The 20,443-nt window shown below is 41.8% G+C and overlaps 1 protein-coding gene across 1 annotated transcript in view; it reads left to right on the forward strand.

Moving 5' to 3' along the window:
* trabd2b (TraB domain containing 2B) overlaps positions 1-20,443 on the forward strand; it is a 94,950-nt gene that overhangs the window by 53,524 nt on the left and 20,983 nt on the right. Inside the window, exons 3-4 of the mRNA XM_088599164.1 lie at positions 1,300-1,446; positions 11,783-11,957. Of these exons, the coding sequence (XP_088455290.1) occupies positions 1,300-1,446; positions 11,783-11,957 (322 nt within the window). The remainder of the gene's footprint in view (positions 1-1,299; positions 1,447-11,782; positions 11,958-20,443) is intronic.

Genomic DNA, 20,443 nt, shown 5'->3' on the forward strand with positions numbered 1-20,443 from the left:
AATTACACAATTAGTAAGCTATACAGTACAGAATTACAAGTCCTTGAGGCCCTATTAGGCGACCTCTAGTGGCCGGACCTTGGAAAGGACAATCCTGCAATGGGACAACCTGTCACCATGCATTCCTTTGATACACAAATAATCTCCACCTCCCATTTCCTTTAAATCAGATGACGCAAGTCAAGCAATATGAACTGTGGAGCAGCAGAGAAAGGTGTGCTGTCTGCTATAGTAGGATCTCTTCCAGTTGCTCCTGAAAGAAGCCAAGGTATTGGTTTTAACCACATGGCTGGCTAGCTTTTTTCAGACTCCCACAGCCTCAATTTCCACTTTCTGATTTCTTAGATATCCTATTTCAAGTCTGCTTCATGAAGCAAGACAGCACAGATAGTGTTGCTGACCCATAGGGGTGGGGAGGTGGAGACGTATAAATAAATGTAAAATGAGAAACATTTTAGACTTTATAAATGAGGACCAAAGCAATCCATTTTTCAAGGTAGTATATTTTAGAAAATGCCAACATAAGAAAACGGTGACTCAACATGTACAGTATATGTCAAACAGGGTTTTGTCATAATGTAAGTCAAGTCATTGTGAATGAGGAATTTATGAATCAACATTTTTTAAGATGTCTACCTCTTGTGTAATGCTACAAGCATCCCGATGATAGTCCTCTTCAATTGAATCATTCGTTTTGAATGTACATCGATCCATTTTCTAACCTTTATATCCGAATCAGGGCTGGAGGGCAGCCACAGCCTATCCCAGCAAGCAACGGGCACAAGGCAGGGTACACCCTGGACGGGACACCAGTCCATAACAGGGCATCCACAGACACAGACGCACATTCACACCAGAGCTAATTTTCCCAGATGCCAATCAACCTACCGATATGTCTTTGGACTGTGAGAGGAAACCAGAGCGCCTGGAGGAATCCCACACAAACATGAGAAGAACATACAAACTCCACACAGATAGCAGCCCTGTGCTGCCTATTTTGATTGTACTATACATATGAAATTTAAATGAAATTGAAAATAACATGAACACAGTGTGGACTTGCTTCTTTTAATTTTTTTTCTAATGCGCCCATATAAGATTTTGCTCCTCCGTGAACTGTGTGATTTTATTATATTCAGAACAAATGAAAAATGGGAAAAGAATAGTGCAGGTTTTACAGCAGGCATTTGTCATTATTTTTCTTGTTCTTAAATTTGTGTTTCCATAAACAATGTATGAGCTGGTCAGTGGTGTCGCTGCCCTGTGAACTAGTCGTGTTCTGTGTGCGCTGTGTTGCAGGTGCTGTTTGCTCTGAACCAGACCCTCCTGCAGCACGAGAGTGTCCGCGCAGGCAGCCTGCAGGGCTCCTACACCACAGAGGACCTCATCAAGCACTACAACTGCGGGGACCTCGGCACCGTCATCTTCAACCACGACACCTCACAGGTCAGGCTGCAGGCCCGTGTGGCCCAGTGTCCTGTTTGTGTCAGGCACACAAGCATTTTTGACTAAATGAAATCTGAAAAGCAAAACAGAATGGAGCAGGAGAACCACCTCTCAAAGAAGGTTGTGGAGGTTCTGCCTAGCATGCGTGATTACTCTCAACTTTTTATGTAAAATTGAAGTCGTGAAAAAGGTTTTATATGCAGAGACTCGGCATCTTCTGTTAACGTGAAGATAACTGATCCACATAGAAAGGGATAGTCAGGTCTGCTGTATTATGTTACTGAACATTGGTGAATAATTCAATGCATGCATTTCATGTTCTGATGTGCTTCAGGCATACTGTATACTCAGGGCTGTGTTGGAGCCTCTTCTGTTTACATGTTGCCTCTTGCCCAGATTATTTGTGGTCCCTGACTTGGGTTTCAGTGCAATGCTGATACTCAGATACACTTGAAGGCCAGATACTACTGGTGTAGGCTGTGCACTATACGAGAGCCCATCTGATAGTAACGTCAAGCTAAACTGAGGTGACCGAGGTTGCTATCCAAACACGAGCTTTGCTAAATTGATCACTTCTGTTTTAGCACCGACAGTACTGAAATTAAATCCTCGTTGGAAGTTAAAAAAATGGACTTTTACAATTACTTTTGATGGCCTTGATTTCATTCAGATCTGACTATTGTAATGCCTTACTTTATTTACTGAGCTTCGGTATCAGTATCAGTCCAGAATTCTGCAGCTCAAAACTACTGTATCTTATCATATAACCCATCCAGTGTAAATCGTGTCTATTTCCTCTGACATTTAAAGTAGGTTTGAATTTTCTCCTGCCCACATACAGTATAGGGCACTGAATGGTTTAGCTCCAAGTTTCTGTCTAACTGCTTATTACATGCGAACAGTTCAGTACTACATCTGACATGTGATGATTCTGAGCTCCTTTCTCTAGCAGATACAATCCTCCACACAGCAGGAGACAGGGTTTGCCGAACCAAATCCATTTGAAACTATAAAACGTTTGACATTTTTACACCTCTCTTATCCTTTCATTCCTCAGTAGCTTAATGTAGATTTTAGTTTCACTCTTGGTTTTACTGGGCAATTTACTGTTTTTCAAATCAAATCAAAGTTTATTTATCAAATGCACAACAGTACGGCATGCAGCAGTGGTTGCTGGCAATGAAATGTCTTTTTCTGCGAGCTCAGAAGAATCACAAGAATCACAAAAATTCACAAAAATCACAAAATTGAGGTTACATTTTTGAAATTGAATAAAACTCAATGTGAGTCGAGCTGTTATGTGTCCATGGTGTATGCAATATATACATGTAGTGCAGTCATGCTGAATATAGTGAGAATTGTGTGTCCATGTAGCCATTACAGGTGATTTGCTAAGGAGCTACAGGTTGGCTATTTAGCAGTCTTATTGCCTGGAGGTAGAAGCTGTTCCGTAGTCTGTTGGACTTGGACCGAATGCTTCGATACCGTTTACCAGACGGTAGGAGGGAAAACAGTTTGTGACTGGGATGACTGGGGTCCCTGAGAATGGACCTGGCCTTCATCAGACATCTCGCTGAGTAGATCTCCTGGATGTTTGGCAGCTCACAGCCGGTAATGAGCTGCGCTGACTTCACCACCCTCTGCAGTACTTTGCGATCCCGTGCGGAGCAGCTCCCATACCAGGCAGTGATGCAACCAGTCAGGATGCTCTCAATAGTGCACCTGTAGAAGTTGGCCTGGATATGTGATGGCATGCCGAAGTTCTTTAGCCTGCGGAGAAAGAACAGGGGCTGCCGTGCTGTCTTGACCACGGTGTTGGTGTGGTGGGTCCAGGTTAAATCCTCTGAGATGTTAACTGCCAGGAACTTAAAGCTGCTGACCCTCTCCACTGCAGTCCCATTGATGTGAATAGGTGTGTGGTCTCCACCCTGATATTTCCTATAGTCCACAATCATCTCCTTAGTCTTACTGATGTTCAGAGAGAGGTTGTTCTCCTGGCACCATACTGCCAGGGTTTCAACCTCCTCCCTCTATGCAGACTCCTCACCATCTGTGATCAGGCCAATGACTGTTGTATCGTCCGCAAACTTGATGATGGAGTTTGAGTTATGCTTGGTGACACAGTCATGGGTAAATAAGGAGTAGAGGACAGGACTAAGCATGCAGCCTTGGGGGGCTCCAGTGTTTAGAGTCAGGGTAGAGGATATGTTGGTGCCCACCTTCACCACCTGCGGAAGTTCTGTCAAGAAGTCCAGGATCCAATTACAGAGGGAGGTGTTCAGTCCCAGGTCCTGGAGCTTGATGATGAGCTTTGAGGGCACTATGGTATTGAATGCTGAGCTGTAATCAACAAACAGCATTCTCACATATGTTCCTTTCTTATCCAGGTGTGAGAGGGCAGTATGGAGGGCAGTGGCAATAGCATCTTCTGTTGACCTGTTCTGGCGGTATGCAAATTGCAGTGGGTCTAGGGTGTCAGGGAGTGAGGAGGTGATGTATGCTTTGACCAACTGCTCAAAGCACTTCATGATAACTGATGTGAGTGCAACAGGGCGGTAGTCATTTAGGCAGCTGACTCTGGATTTTTTAGGAACAGGGACAATGGTGGTTTTCTTAAAGCAGGAAGGAACTATAGACTGAGCTAGGGAGAGATTGAATATGCCAACTGGTCTGCACGTGCCTTAAGAACACGGCCAGGGACGGCATCAGGGCCAGGAGCCTTGCGTGGATTGGTCTTTTTAAAAACTTTACACACATACTGTACTCTCTGGATATGATCAGTGGGTTTCCGTCTTGGATTTCTGGAATCTTCCTGACTGGATCTGCGTTGCTGACCTCAAACCGAGCATAGAATGAATTAAGCTAATCAGGAAGAGAGGCAGACTGTTGTGCGATATAGCTGGGTTGCATTTTGTAGTCTGTAATGGTGCGTATACCACTCCACATGGTCCGTGTGTTGCAGCCATGGTAATATGACTCTAGTTTTACTCTGTAGTTGTATTAAGCTCTTTTGATGGCTTTCCTGAGGTCGTATCTGGATTTTTGGTATTTACCCATTTACCCATTTTCTGCTCTTTATGTAGGTTTTCTGAGGGTGTGTATGTAGGTGTGGGGAAGCAATAAATAAACTAACAGACTGCCTGGGTTTGTAGCAATAAAGAGTGAAATATAACTTATTTCTTTATATTTGTGCTTTGCTGGTGTACTGTACATCTGATTTGTTTTGTTGTTACTGAAGCCACCCAGATATACACAAGAATGAATAACTACAGAGGCAGAAGCAACCTTATTTTAGCCTAGGCAACATCCAGGTGAAAAACAAGACCAGGAGTAATTATTTCCTAATCAGCACTTAGCTTGTTCCTAGTTTCTTTTCCAAAAACAACTTGGTCTATATCAAAGAGAACTGTCGGGACAGTTTGTCTGATGGGAAGCAGTGCAGTTCGTAAAACTTTGTAGAAGCAAAAACACCTAGAATAACAGTAAACCATAAAGGCATGTTACAGAAAAAGAAGGAAGAATGTTGTGGCAAAGGAAATTGTTTTGTAATTTCAGCTCTAAGCGGAACCAATGTGGAAGAAAAACCAGCCAGTGATTGTCTAAATGTTGCTTACAGTAAAACATGGATTTAAGGATAATTCCAGTTTAATGTTTAGCATGCATTACAAGATGCTTAGTGCAACAACTTAACTATATGTCTAGAAATATTATATACATCAGTATTCTGTATGCATGCTGTTATTATCTACAAATTATGCAAACAGAATTGGATAGCAGGAAATTCTGGTTTGATTAAAACATACATGAAAGATCTGGATATACTAGTGTAGAAGATGCAGAAAGAAAATCTTACCATGCAACAGTCTTAATATCTTTAGAAGTAGGTGTGTCAAGCCTATAGCTTATATAAAAATTTATTTACTGATCGTGTTAATTGATACTGAAAATTAATTGCAACTTACTGTATCAATTACTAATAACTGGCAAATACAGGGTGAAATTAAACAGTTGGAAGGGGGTTAGGAAACACAAAAACATTTCATGTCAATTGCACAACCCCACTAACCTTTCCAGAAAAGCTCGATTTAGTTTAGCTAATAGGTTCTGTGTGATAAGGTATCTTGGGGATTTCTTTTTTTTTACATACCCCATAAATCATATCCCTGATTTAAGGGACCTGTGTTCTCCTGCATCTTATCACTGCGAGGGCCAGCGAAGACTGACTGGACCTGATAGTGCTAATTGGAGCAGTAGAGTCGCTGCAGTCCAGGGGTACAACAGAACAAAGGGAGAGGGGCTTGAGGGCTTTAGAAACCTGAAACATGGGAGACAGGAATCCCTTAACTGGGAAACTTAATGGCACCCTCCTCTTTGACAGATCATTTATCATCATTCATCTGCAGCCAAAAGAGCAGACTACACTCCTGATAAAACACAGCCATTAGGTGCAGATGCAAGGAACAAAAATGTCCATTAGTTGCATTTTTTTTTATCACAAAAAAAAAGTTCAAAAGTTCCTGAGATTCCTTGATATCGGTATACGAGATGCAACATTTTCAAGGGTTTTTTTTTACTTGTGAAGTCACTTTAATGGAAGTGATATAACTCTTCACAGGTTCACGGACACCGTAACAAATCCAGGGTCGACTTTGCCTGCTTGTGATGAAGTTGTCCCGATGTGTTGGTGTCGAGATGCCCCTGGTGTCCCTAGGCCTAGGGAGGTGGATTTTTCCACTGCAAAAACCACACAGGGATCTGAAATTCCCCCTTTATTGGGCACCGATGAGAAAAACAAGGCTTAACCTTTTGTGTTAGAGAAGATATTCTAGAAAAAACACTAGGCTCAACCTAGACAAACACAAAAACAAAGGCTCAACAAAGATAAAATGAACAAAAGCTGCCATCAAAGTCTCCTATCCTTTAAGCCTTATCCTGACAGGAGGATTACCGAGATATTCTTTACAACAATATCACCACTCAGGAATGAATCCCTTAATGCAACAACACCAACACTGTGTTTGCTTGGTCTGTCCTGGTCTTTCAGACCCCTCTGGGATCCTGGATCTAATGTTGGTCCCCTCTTGGGGAAGACTGCATGCCCCTCTTCCTTACAATTGATATTCACTTGGTTCTATTGATTAGAGTTACTGTTAAATTGAAGAGAATCTGCTCTTCAATAATCTGTCACTTAGGTCAACAAGCCCTGGAGTATTCCACTCAATATCTCCAGGTAACCCATTTACAATATTTTCTAAGTTGTCTCTTCTAGTCAGAGAGTCACCAGTGTGCTGAACTCAACTTAATTCTTAACACCAGTTCACCATCTTCACTTTTACAAGCACTACAGTACCACTCTGCTATCTTTCTCTTCAGCAAGTGACAGATTTTGATTAATAACCATTAATTTCCCCCATTACTATTGCAACCAGCTGATCCTGTTTGCCCAGGAACACCACTTTTTAATCAGAACTTGCACCCCAGACACAGGTCCAAATAGTATGGTGTTCTCCCACTAATTACAATCTAATACAGCACAAGCATGCTACTACACTTGAGTCATGACACAGACTGCTGCCTTTTTCTCCTGGCTGCCCACACAAGCCTCATAATTAGCCTTGATCACAGAGGTGTGACTAATCACACACAGAGTCTATCACACCAGCTCCTTTCCCTCATGTGGAAATTCACTCCCACTGAGTTATAATTAGTCATTAAGAGCTGCTGTGACTCATTCAACAGGATCCTGCAAAATGAGCGATCTGCCTTCCTAACACAACACTTTGTAAAGAACCAGAATTCCTTTACAAAGCTAGAGTCTTAATATGCACATCAAACAAAATAGCAAAGAAAATCTTTATACATCTTCAACTAGACCAATTTTTAGTAGTAGAGTAGTTTATTGCCATATGTACAAGTACATTGGAACACATACCCTTGAGGGAACAGACAGGATAGGAGGGAACAGTGTCACCAAGCAGACTCAGTAGACACAGTGCCATTAGAAGAATGATGCCAAACAGATTGACTCCTGATTCATCCCCAGCATTACAGACAGAAGATTTAAACAACAGAAACAGCTCTAGTTTTTTGGCTGGTGGCCAGGGCTGATGGAGGTACTGTAGGTATTCAGACACGCTGAAAAGGACAATTAGAGGAAAAAAGGAGGCTGGTGAAGGTGAGAGTGAAACACTGGTACCTCCTGACAGGTACAAGGCTCACAGGGTCTGAAACACTTAGAAGGCACATGCAGTCTTTGGTCAGTTCAAACATCTAACTCCCATGTTATCAGCCTTTCCCTTTGGTATTCGCATACTTCTGGAACACGTTGCACATGATGCGGTAAAAAAAATAAATAAATAAAAATAGGGACAGCAGAATAGGCATTGCTTATAATATGCATTGCTCTTAAAAATGCACATCACAGACCTCTGTTTCTAAAAAGGGAATAAAATGTGCCCACCCCATATTCTGCTCATTCAGGGCCAGCACCCAGTAAGAACACAAGTTTCACTGCAATGTTGGTGTAATGTACTATAGATCTGTTGTTGTTCACCAGAATCAATGCAGCACAGAGCATGTCTGTGGGCTCAAAGGCCATGGCCTTAGTCTTGGTTAGGGTTGGCTTTTGTTCAATTGTTTATTATTTGTTATATAAAGAGACTAGGCTTTCTTCCCAGATTGAGCTATCTGTGACAAGAAATGTTTGATTCAAGGAGTCCGACTTGATATTATGTGCAAGACAGCCCTGCCACTCCTGCCTACCACCTATATGGAAGCAGTGCCTGTGATTTGCAACCAAGGACAACTCTGTACAAAAAGAAGATTTTCAATGCACTATAGCTCATTTTTAGCAAATAATAAAAATTTGAGTTTTGAGAAGAATCTCACTGTTCTAGATGCAATAATACAGTTTGGCAAACTATTGCAAGCTTTAACTCCTGAGTATAAAAATGACCTATGAAATGCTTATTTCTACTCTACTTTGTTCAACAGGTGTGATATACAGTACTGGATGTAGATACGTTTGTGCTCTGGGAAGCCAGATTGTTTTCATGGCAGACACGCAATTCTTTTCAAGGTGTTTCTATTGTTGTGGAATTGCAGGTTTGCTAAACTGAGCGTGTCAGTTAAGCCCTTATTTGATCTGGTAATTACAGGCACTCTTCTCTTACATCTCAGAGGAACATCTACAGAATTCCAAATGCACTTTCCATTAATTAACAAGGATTACTGTGTTTTACAAAGCATAATTAAGTCAATCTCAGCTTTTTTATAGGATACAGACGTATTGTGGTTTGCTATTAAAGAAAAAAAAACGAGAAGCTGAAAATTACAGGTTATAAGCAATTTGTTAGCGTGATAATTGCACATGAATCCTTCTTTCTATTCAGTTAGAGAAGCACTCTATGACTTTTATGGCATTCCTGAGGTTTCCTGTACATCAGGCTCATGTCACGACCTGGTTTGCCATCTGTATATTCATATCAAAACACCTTTGGATCTGCTTTCAGGTCTTTAACTTCTCATCTTCCCTTAAAAGACAAGTCAGCAATTCAAGCCAGTTTAAGTACCAGCTTCATATAAAAGGATGGTGCTTTCCCTTTGTCCAAGACTCAGAAATGTAAAAGATTAAAATGTAAAAGAGAAGTGTACAGTGCAGCACAACCACACTGGACAGCAACATGTTCAAACAGCAGCACTTTTCCAAGGGGGGTTATTTTACTTAATAAAGCGACTCTTTTTATACCTTTAACAGCAAATGGTAAAAGCAAGTATTAAGTTTCCCAGTAAGTACAAAAAGAAGAGAGTACACTGTGGAGCGTGGAAAAGGTAGAAGGAACAAATTGTGCTTTTGTTACAGTATAATGCAAAGTCATAGAAGCTGCAGATAAAATTAAAAAAGGTTTCGATAGAATTAATGACAGGCCAAACACCTGGCAAATGATGTTGAAAGTAGATTAGAGCAGGGTTTTGCATGCAAGCACTAGAAACAAACTATAAATACAAAATAGGAAACTGAGGTGATACATCATTAACATCTTCCCGACAATGTGTGGAAAATTAAAGAGGTAAACAAAATGTTAGGATATGTAATTTAAAAAGTGGAAGTTGCCTCAGGGCATGTTAAAATTGTATAATGTATTGGTCTTATTTATAATATTGTGTACAATCTTGGTCACCAACTTCTTGAAGAGATAGCTGACCAGAAAATGGCATCAGATGCTTTTTGAGGTTATAATATTACAAACCCCCAAAGATATTGACAATGTCAGCCCAGTGGGCTTTTTCAGAGTGAACACTGAAACGCAGATCAGGGGACACAAGTGGAAACTTTTAGAATGGAGAACAGGAGGCACTTCTTTACACAAAGTGCTGTGGGAGTGTGGAACAAGAGGTGCGGCAAAGGAGAAGGACATTGATGCTTGGGACAATAAACTATCAGCTTCCAGACTAGAAAGGTTGAATGGCCTCCTCTCATTTCTGACTTTTCTTATTTTCTGATGTCTAAAATACAAAAACAGTAAGAACCTTGCACAAAAATACAAAATCAGATGATTTCTGGTGTCTTCCATAAAAGACAAGCAAAAGTGTTTGCTCTTCAGAGACACTGCTTGCTGTCAGGATTGTTAAGAAAATTAGAGTTGTGCTCTGGCTGATACTGTTCAGTGTTGTGGCAATTGACCTTTTGCACTCGAAACAGTGTTTGCTCAGCATTTGTTACCCTTCTACTAAAAAAGGGAATATTGTATTGCCTTTTCTTGTTTGTTTTCATTGGGTTTCACTTAATTATGATTACATTTTAAAAATTGATTCCATACAACGTTACTGCTGCTGTGCTCAAAAGCAAATATTATGCTTCTGCAGTTTAATCCAGCATGGGGTCTCAGTTCAACCAGGTTTCCATAACTGCACAGGAGTCTGTCCCTAATAGTGAGGTTACGCTGTGTTCTACTGTATTTGATTAAGATCATTGGCGTGTTTCCTGCGTTCCAGCCGCACCAGAGCTGAGCTAAGTTGCACAGCTCCACACTGTCTCAAGCAGTCCCTCCTGTTGCATACAGACAGCAAGCACATGGCTCCCAGGTGATCGTGTTGAAACCGCTCCTATCAGGAGCACTCAATTAATCACCGTACGAGATTACTGCTGAAAGGGCTGGCGAATCAAAGCCATGTGGGCAGCAATGTGGAGGTCAGGCTCTGATCTATGAAGATTTTCAATGGTTCTTCCTCCTGGGAAGATTCGACTGACAGGAGCGAACTGTTTTAACACCGCAGCCCTGCACCCCAAATTCACACCCCACCCTCCTTCAATAGGACTGTGTGCCCCTGCAATCACCCCATGAATCACCCAGCGAGCTGTCCATTTCGACAGAATGTGGACTTCATCACACATCTCAACATCTCCTCCGTGTGTAAATAGCAGTTTGTGGAAGTGCGATATTGGAAAGTCTTTTTGCAATCTATTTTATTTTTTTAATGACTTCTCTTTTTTATATCATATGATATACAGACTTTGCTGTCATGCTCTCTGGAAGCATTGTACGGGATTGTGCTGTTGAAAATATAAAGCAGCCTTTTTGCTAGGAAATGTATAAACTGTAATTTCGTCTTTGGTGTTAAGACCAGTCTCATATTTACATATACAGTACAACTCAAGGAAAAAAACAATTTGTATATTTCAATTTGGTAGAATGCTGAAAAAACACTGCATTGAAGAGTTTAATTTTTAAAATGTAAGTTGCCATTGTGGGCAACCACTGGACTCATGACTAACAAGTTGGAGGTTCGAACCCCTGCTGCAGACACTGCTGTTGTACCTTGAGTAAGAGGTGCTCCAGTCCACCCAGCTGTACAAGTGGGGACCTTGAGTGTGTTCTAGAGGGGTGATGGGCCCATGTCCCATCTGGGAAGGGATTCACATGCTCTCTAGTCTGCATCAAACACTACAGAGACTCTAGTCTAGACAGAGTGGCTCTAGTCTGAACTTTACACTTTTAAGAGGCTCTACACTTTGCTTAAACTTTCTGCCTCCAATGCAACAGATATAATCCATGTTTACAGAACTTGCAGAGCTCTTTGTTGCAGTGTCATATTTGCTTCGCTTTTGAATTCCAAATAAAATCCATCTAAGTTTCCAAAATGTTCCTTCAGACAGAAATATCTAAAAGTTCCATATTGACATCGGACCCTACATTCAAAACACTTCGTTTCATAAATCTCGCATGAACAACAATGGAGATCCCTATCTTTAAATCTTCCCAAGACCTGGTTAAAATCGGTGCGTGAACTCGCCAGGTCCCTGCTGTCAGTAATAGCAGCTGCTTTGCCTCCCCAGTTGCCTCACTTCGTCAACAGCACCCTGCCGGATCACGAGCGGATCACTGCCCAGCAGATCGACAGCTACTTCCGCCAGGAGCTGATCTACAAGCGCAACGAACGCATGGGCCGGAGGGTCACCGAGCTGATGGAGAGCAGCCCGGGACAGACCTTCTTCTTTGCCTTTGGAGCAGGTGGGTGCAGTACAGCAGGGGGTGCACACTTCCCAACTTAGCCAATCAGGTTAGCAGTGTTATATACTGCTACAAGCAGGTAACAATCAGGTGTACTGCTGGATTATTGCTACTGTATGTTTCAATGTGCTGCACAGATATTACTAAAAGGATCTTTTATTACAATATTTTATGTTTGTCTAGATACATTTTTACCATGGTACCTTTTAATGAAAAAAATACATGTATAATAGTTTAATATATAATACATTTGCTATATATATTGTATTTTAATTGATGAGTGAACAAAATCGAAATGAAGGAAGACTTTTATCATGGTCATAGCCAGGCTGGTTGCCTTACTGAGAGGGATTAGTAGTACTCACAATACAGAAAATACCCATTAAAAAAAACATGGAAAAATGACCAGGCAGAAGTTATATATTTAGAGTCATCATAAAAAGACCGATCTTTAAATAGGTTCTAAAACTATCCACATTTTCAGAATTTCTGTTAGAAGAGAGCGATGACAATGCGTTCCAGAATTGCGGGGCTGCATAAGGTTCTGTTGTCCATCTATCAATGAAATACCCTCCCATACCATGCAAAAGTGCAGTGGATATAGCAGAGGTAGAGTACTTTGATGAGTGCATGTTGTAGTGATGGAGTAGTTTGCCAGTCAGTGTAGTAGAGGTGGAGTAGTTTGACAATGGGTATTGTAGAGGTGGAGTAGTTTGACAATGGAGGTAGTACAGGTGGAGTAGTTTGACAGTGGGTATAGTACAGGTGGAGTAGTTTGACAATGGGGGTAGTAGAGGTGGAGTAGTTTGTTATTTGTGGTGTAATGTCAGTGCAGAGCGGCTGATGATGCTGAGGCAGAGACTACAGGCATGGTGGAGGCTGTGTAAGCAGACCCAGCGGAGGTCCTGAGACTCAGACAAGGGCTCTTGAGGCACTGGGAAACTGTAATGGAGCTGATTGACTATTCAGTATTCCACTGAGCATAAACTGAGGCAGGAGTGGTAAAACCGGTGACCTATAAGCACTCTGGCTCAGCAGGGCAACAGGTAGTGCTGCAGCTGTTGAGCCTTAGTGCTCTCTACATCCCTGAGCTGTTTGTTTGAGCTGGGGCAGAATGAGTGATACTGAATGAGTCTGTGCCCATGGCAAGGAAGCACATTGGAGCACCAGGAGGTATTCTGTAATGTGCATTCAAAACACAACAAATAACACACACATCTAACAACATCTAAACTTCACCACGTACACGGAAACAGATCGGAATAATAAAAGCTAACAGCAAGAAAAAATGGCTGCAATGCCAAATTAATGAAAAAAAAAATCAAAATCGATGTCATTTGTCGTAAAAGCTACAACCCTACAGAGATTCTACAGTCCTTGAGTGGAAACAGATGGCAAAATGCTTACATTTTTATCTGAAGGGAAGGAAATGGCCACACTTATACAGGCTGTAAAACAGAAATCCCCATCTTCAATACAGTAACAGAATCCCTGAAATTCCAGCCCTCAAAAACCTTCAGATATTTGCCTTTGCAAATGCCTTTATATGCTCCTAAGCCCCAGAGTTGCTTTTCTTATTGTTACATATATAGTGCTTTTAGAAATACCTTCTCAAAGGACTTTACAATCAGAAAAAAGTTAAGAAGGAGGTAACAAAATTAGCCCAGTTGAAATCAAGGGTTTAGAATGCAAAAGAATATGCAAGGGGCAGACACAGAACCAATTAAGTAAAAGCCCTTCTGAAGACAGTTTTGAGTCTGGATTTGAAAGTGCTCAGGGAAGGTGACTCTCAGATATCCTTGGGGATAGAATTCTGGACCTTTTGGGCATAACAGGAGAAGGCCCTGTCACCCCCAGAGTGTAAACGAGCCTGGAGGTCGAACAGGAGCCCAGAATCAGATAAATGAGGGCTTCAAGTTAGGGATAGGAACAGAGGTACTGAGGTGCCAAGCAACACAGAGCCTTATACTGTAGGTGAGCATTAGGATTTTAAAGCGACATGAAACTTGATAGAAAAACAGTGCAAGGGCTCCAGGACAGGAGTAATGAGATCACTCTCATGTGATATAGGTAGGATTCCAGCTTCCGAATTTTGGACATACTGAAGTTTGTCCAGTGTGAAATTAGATACCCCAGCACATAGGGCTTTGCAGAAATCAATTCTGGAAAGGACAAATGCTTTACAGCTACAGTCACAGCCAACGCAGGACGTAGTCTGGCAATATTCGTGAGATGGAAGATGTTTTACAGTATTGCTTTCTGCTGATGTAAAGCTGTGTTCTTCCTACACATCAGTTGTATTGACTACAATATGAAGAGTCCATGATCGTCCCTAGCCTGTTGACATACTGGGGTGGTGGTGTTGCCTGTAGCATTGACTCTGCTCCTCTCTGTGCTATCTGCTCTCTCTGTTTTGATAACTCCATTACGCCACTGCAGGGAAATCTCAGCTGGGTGTGCACAGCGACATTTGATTAATGGTGATCGCAGTATTCCTTCCCGTGTACATTTTTCACTGCTACAGCCGCTCAACATTATTTGTACAAGGCTGCTTGAACTCCATCCAGCTGCGCATTGTGTATGTTCGCGATCTCTGCAGATTCGGCTGTGACCGGAGGTAATTTTGTAAGTTTGTTTTCACAAGTGGACTGAGTGCTGTATTCTAAAGTTTCAGACCTTCAGAGCACATGTTGGAACTATCCTTTTGGGTTTTACGTGTAACCTGACTACAGATTTGGACTTGGTTTTTGCATGAAGTTTGCCATTGACCCTATAACAGACCACCCATTCCTCACTGTACCCTGTTTCTTGTACTTTGTCTTTTTATAATATTCTCATTTTTCCAGCAGGGCGTTAACTGATCATAGTGCTGAACATTCCAAGGCCGAAAGTTTCATTAATCTTTTATTGCCATCTTTAAATTTCAATGTATCGATGGTTTTAGCAAATGCGTCAGAAAATTGTAGTTATTCTTGTTAATTTCATGGCACGAAAACTGGATTAATGGATAATACAAACATTAATTGAACTAATGTGTGTAATGTTTCCAATCTGTGTTGCTTCGCTGTAAAATAATATTATTCCAGGTTTCATGTAACGACACAGAAACAAGTATATTCCAGTAGAACTTTAAAAACAGAGATTATAACCCATATGAAATTCAGGACTGAGAAGTTATCCTTCCTTACGAAATGGGTTTAGGGTGTGTGCCTTATCATAACATTGATACCTCTAGCTGGTATTAACCGAAAAGGGCTCCGTCCTTCGAAGGAGATGTAAAACTGAGGTCCTAAAATATTTGTTTCTCGAAAAGAACAGGAATTTTACGCTCGTATCCTGGCCAAATTTCCTACTGGCCTTAACCAATCATGGCCTCCTAATAATCCCCATCTATGAACTGGCTTCATTACTCTGTTCTCCTCCCCACTGATAGCTGATGTGTGGTGAGCGTTCTGGCGCACTATGGCTGCCATTGCATCCTCCAGGTGGGGCTGCACATTGGTGTTGTGTTGGGGTCCCCATTACCTCTAAAACACCTTGAGTGGAGGGCAGGGGCGTCGCCAGAACAATTCGAACGGGTGGGCATTTGGTTTTAACCCGGGGGGGCCAGGGTTGCATGCCAGTTTGAGACACGTGACTCAGCGGACACATAGTAACGATTTTTTTCTGAGCTGGTCTGCGTTAAGGAGAGTGGAAATGTCCTTGTCATTTTTAATGCGCATTTCATGCTCCTTCCATACGGCCATGCGGGTTACATGATCCTTTGAAGTGGAGTGGTTGGGAAACCCTTTGCCTCACTCTGCGGCGTGTTTCCAGTCATGAAACTGTTAAAGTTGAGACGGTTCGCATGGGCACTGTTGAACTTCCTACAGGGATAGCAAAACGCTGCATCGGCTTTGACGCTATACTCCTGCCATTCTCGACTATGGCACCGGCACGAAGGTACATAAGAGCAATTCTTACCCTGAAACAGACGGACAGGGTATCGATGTAGAGTGACCTGGTTGGGTTTTTCAATCCCTAGGTCTTCAGGGGGCTGCGCCAGTGCTCCACAAATGACCAGACAGGAGTCTTTATTGGTTAAGACAGCACCGTCTTTAACAGCAAAATTAGCATGGCTGGAATTAGCGTGTGCACTTCTGCCGTTGTCGATGTCTGCTTTCCCCACTACTAGCCACCCCTTTGGTGGTGACTGAAGATGGTCCTTTGAACCGTTTTCTTATTTTTAGCTTTCCGATTAACAAAATGAGATTAATCAATTTCTGGCTACAAAACCGCCTCCTGTGTTGCATTACAAATCCCGTACTGAAACCTCAGAGGTGACATGGGGCCCAGCTACGTTTTTTCAATCGGCATGACAGAAAAAGGAAAATTTGATGGACTATATTAGTTACAGAAAGATTTTTCAATATTTCTAAAAAACAAACATTTTTTCCACTTTATTAGAAAATTCTTTTTGGGGGAGGCATTGCCCCCCTAATGCCCCCCTTAGTGATGGCTGTGGTGGAGTGTCCTGAAGCATAAACAATCAATAATAACAACAACATTATTATTTAATTATTTCAGGGAACCACTCGAAATTCAGGTGAGCAGAATGACCGAGACAGCCGCCTCTCCTGTTCCCATGTGCTGGAGAATACACCACCATTCACTCTTTTCATCCCCGTCTCACTGGTTTAAGTCTATAGGGCTGTGCCAGAGGAGTCTCAGATCTGGCTCTGCTAGTTATTGAGAAGGAACATCTGAACGGGTTTATCGCAGAGTGAAGGCTGATTGAAAATAATTCTTTCCAAATGAGCAAGTCAAGTGCGGATGCTGTGCAGACGTGCATTTTATTGGTGCCATGAGAAGCTTTTTCCATACATACATATTTAAAATAGTTCTGTGCATCTACCTATCCATCTATATTTCTGTCTGTCCGTTTATCTACATGTCTAATTTACAAAACCACAGCTGAGAAGAATTTCTTATGATAGAATGCTGTGCCGTTTTCTTTGACTTAAGTATGCTCTGAAGCCAAGGATATATAACCTTAGAAACCACAGGTCACGGCAGAGAGAACGAGTCTATTTGGTACAACACAATGGCAGATAACATATGAGACCTGTGTGATGTGGACCATAACTTGTATAGATTATCACGCTTCATTCCTCTCAATGATGAAGTCTATGTGCAAATCCGCAGCTGTCTAGCCAACAGAGCCCTGGCACAATCAAAATACCACCTGAATATAATATGGAATATAATGAAATATAATCCACTTGCCTTACAGTACTTATCTACCAGTCATATCACTGTTTGATCTTTGTCAAGTCCTGTAGAATGCACATGGCCAAGCTTTCGATTGTATGTTGCTGAAAGTGCTCAGCATTTTTAGATGAATTGTATTATTCTTGTGTCAGGCTGCTCAATTTAAAGTGGCAGGATTTGTTTATTACCAAAGCTTAACAGGTAGGGACTGTTAAGGGTAGCCAAATACTGCACCTGCCCTTATGTCTTGACACACGTGATCACACAGGACAAGACACTGGGGTCTTTATCTAGTGACATTGCGCGCCATCATTAGGTGCCACCAGGGGAGATAATTTCATTAGCACAGGCAAAAAACGAACTGTAATCTCATGAAGAATAAATAACAGTCAAGCAAAAAATTTTCTGCTGATTCAACAGATCTCCAGTTTAGAGATTGGGATCTTGTACTTTAGAACTGTAAACTCTTGGAACATAAATGAGGGGACTTTTTTTTTGCACTTCTAACTTGCTTGGTTGCTAGTAGCTACAGTAACTGAACTGAGGACTTCAGCTGTTTCTTGAAGGACCACCTTCAAAAGCATGTCAAAGGAACAAGCTCCAGACTCCCAACATTTTTTCAGAAAATAATATCCCCAGTTCTCAAAGTGCTTCCTCTTAACTGGAAGTTTTATTTTCCATCTGTTGATTGTGAAGAAATTCATTGGGGTGACACAGAATCATGTTCCCTCAGCTTCTCCTGGGCAGTACGTCCCCAGACCATTTTTTCACTGCTGCTTCTCTTGATACAAAACATTCTTGTAAAAAAATGGAAACATGTTTGCTTATAATAATAATAATAATAATAATAATAATAATAATAATTGCTTACACTTCTATAGCACTTTTCTGGACACTCCATAGCCATAGTGCACCAGAACGCTCTGCACACATCAGCTATCAGTGGGGAGGAGAGCAGAGTAATTAAGCCAATTCATAGATGGGGATTATTAGGAGGCCATGGTTTGTAAAGGCCAATGGGAAATTTGGCCAGGATGCCGGGGTTACACCCCTACTCTTTTCAAGAAACACCCGGGAATTTTTAATGACCACAGAGAGTCAGGACCTTGGTTTTACTTTTCATCCAAAGGACAGCACCGTTTTACAGTATAGTGTCCCTGTCACTATGCTGGAGCATTAGGACCCACATAGACTGCAGGGTGAGCAGTCTATGTGTCGCCCCCTGCTGGCCCCTCTAACACCTCTTCCAGCAGCAGTTTTTCCCAGGAGGTCTCCATCCAGGTACTGACCAGGCTCACACCTACTGAGCTTCAGTGGGCTGCCAGCTGTGAGTTGCAGAGTAATATAGCTGCTGGCACTTAAATAGGTGTATGTCTTTATACATAACTATATAACACGTATGTCCCTGACTATATTTCAAACATCAATATTGAAAATATTGATATTTCTGGTTTCAGTGGTCAAGGAAAATTAAAATTTGATTTTAAGATTTTAAGAGAGGTTCCAGTACAGTTTGTAAACGTTTGCTTCAGGACATTGAGCAGCACCCCTCATGAATTTCAAATGGAGCCCTGTGTTCCTCTAGGCAACAGCTTTAGCCATAACACCGCTAGTTAGAAATCACTCTTTATGCGCATATCATTTAAGAAATGCGCAATTACCGTTTGAAGGAAAATAAATCCAGTGATGGCATAAAGAAAGGCAGGATTTCTTTTTCATACATACTCACATCACCTCCACCTTACCATCAGTGGCGTCTCTGGGAATTTGCTTTTGTGCATACAGAGCAGAGACAGTCAATAAAACGTAGCAAATTTTTCGTTCGCTCTTTAAAGGAACAGGAATGATGCCGCTGAAGTCTACTACATCAGAAGACCTGGCACCTAATTTTCAAGGCCTTCCCAATGAAAAAAGGGGCTTTATTGCAGCCAGCAACAGTACGAGAGACACTGCAATTAATTTTGATTGCCTTGATGCATCCTTGCTGGTGGGATAACAGCAAGCACATGCCTTTCTCCAGCCATCTTTATCCCAAGTGACAATGTAATTATAGGGAATTCAAATTCCATTTCCCTTCAATAATATACCAAAAATATGTGCTGTGTAAAATGTGGGTTTAAGCAGAGTGTGTTGATGCACATTATTCTGGAGGGAAGCTTGGTATTTAATGAGTATGGCATTGTGAGTGAGCTGAATTAAATGCAGCTGACACCAGCTGCACACAGTCCTCTGGTCTCGAGTTGCAACCACTCCCCCGTCACCCATGTGCAACTCATTTCAATTCAGACACACCACGGGCCGCTGGTGGCGAGCAGTTCAGTTTCGAAAGGCATGAAAATATCCAGCGGTTGGCAGGCGCAGTCGGAACGCGTGGGCGACCAGGAAGAGCTAAGCGTGTCCGCTGGGGATGTGCCTCTGTCACCTAAGCAGGGATATTTGGAAAGCGCCTCTGTCTCGTCCACATTTTCCCCAATGTGTTTGGTGAACCACAAATGGCTCATTTCTTGTTTTTCTCCATCCATTGATCCCTGAGGGTCTCTGCTTTTAACGACTTCTAAAATTAGGATTATCTGTTATTCCGATTTCTTGTCCGTCCAGCTTCAACTTGTCAATTTCTATTCAACGTGCCTCAGCTCAGCAATATCCTCCATCAACTATGTATGGTCTCATCAGCCTTAAAACACAGCCTAGTAAGCCCAGATATACCAACCACTAAAATTGACACAGTGCACAAACTATTATATAGAAGGTACTGTATGAGGAACAAATATAATATTTTCCATTGTTTTAGTTCATTTTCATTGTGAAGATGATGCCCTTGAGATATCTGTGTATGTAGTGGTTTCTGTTGAGAGGGGTGATGGAGTAACCTTTTCATATGAGAAGGTTTTTTATATTGGCATTGCAAAGTGACAATAAACGGGAGAAGATGTTTTGAGGGTAAAATAAACCATTTTTAAAATGGCACCGTCTGGTTCAATCCCAGGAATTAAAGAAGAAAAATAATTTTAGAGTAAGCCTCCAATGAGCATGAACATGATGCTGTGACCAGTCAGACAGTTAATGCACTGATCCTTTGTTGAATTGTCAGATTCCACACTGTTGCTATGAGCAGGAAACTCTAAAAGCACAGCCACTTTAATGGGGATAGGAGGTTGCTCAGGCACACACACAGAGGGCTAGAAGGTAAACACGGCATCATTCCAGGAACCTGCTCCAGGAGTCAGGCAGAAATC

Source organism: Lepisosteus platostomus, chromosome 11 (genome assembly GCF_059453375.1).
Source record: "Lepisosteus platostomus isolate fLepPlt1 chromosome 11, fLepPlt1.hap1, whole genome shotgun sequence".
Taxonomy (NCBI): domain Eukaryota; kingdom Metazoa; phylum Chordata; class Actinopteri; order Semionotiformes; family Lepisosteidae; genus Lepisosteus; species Lepisosteus platostomus.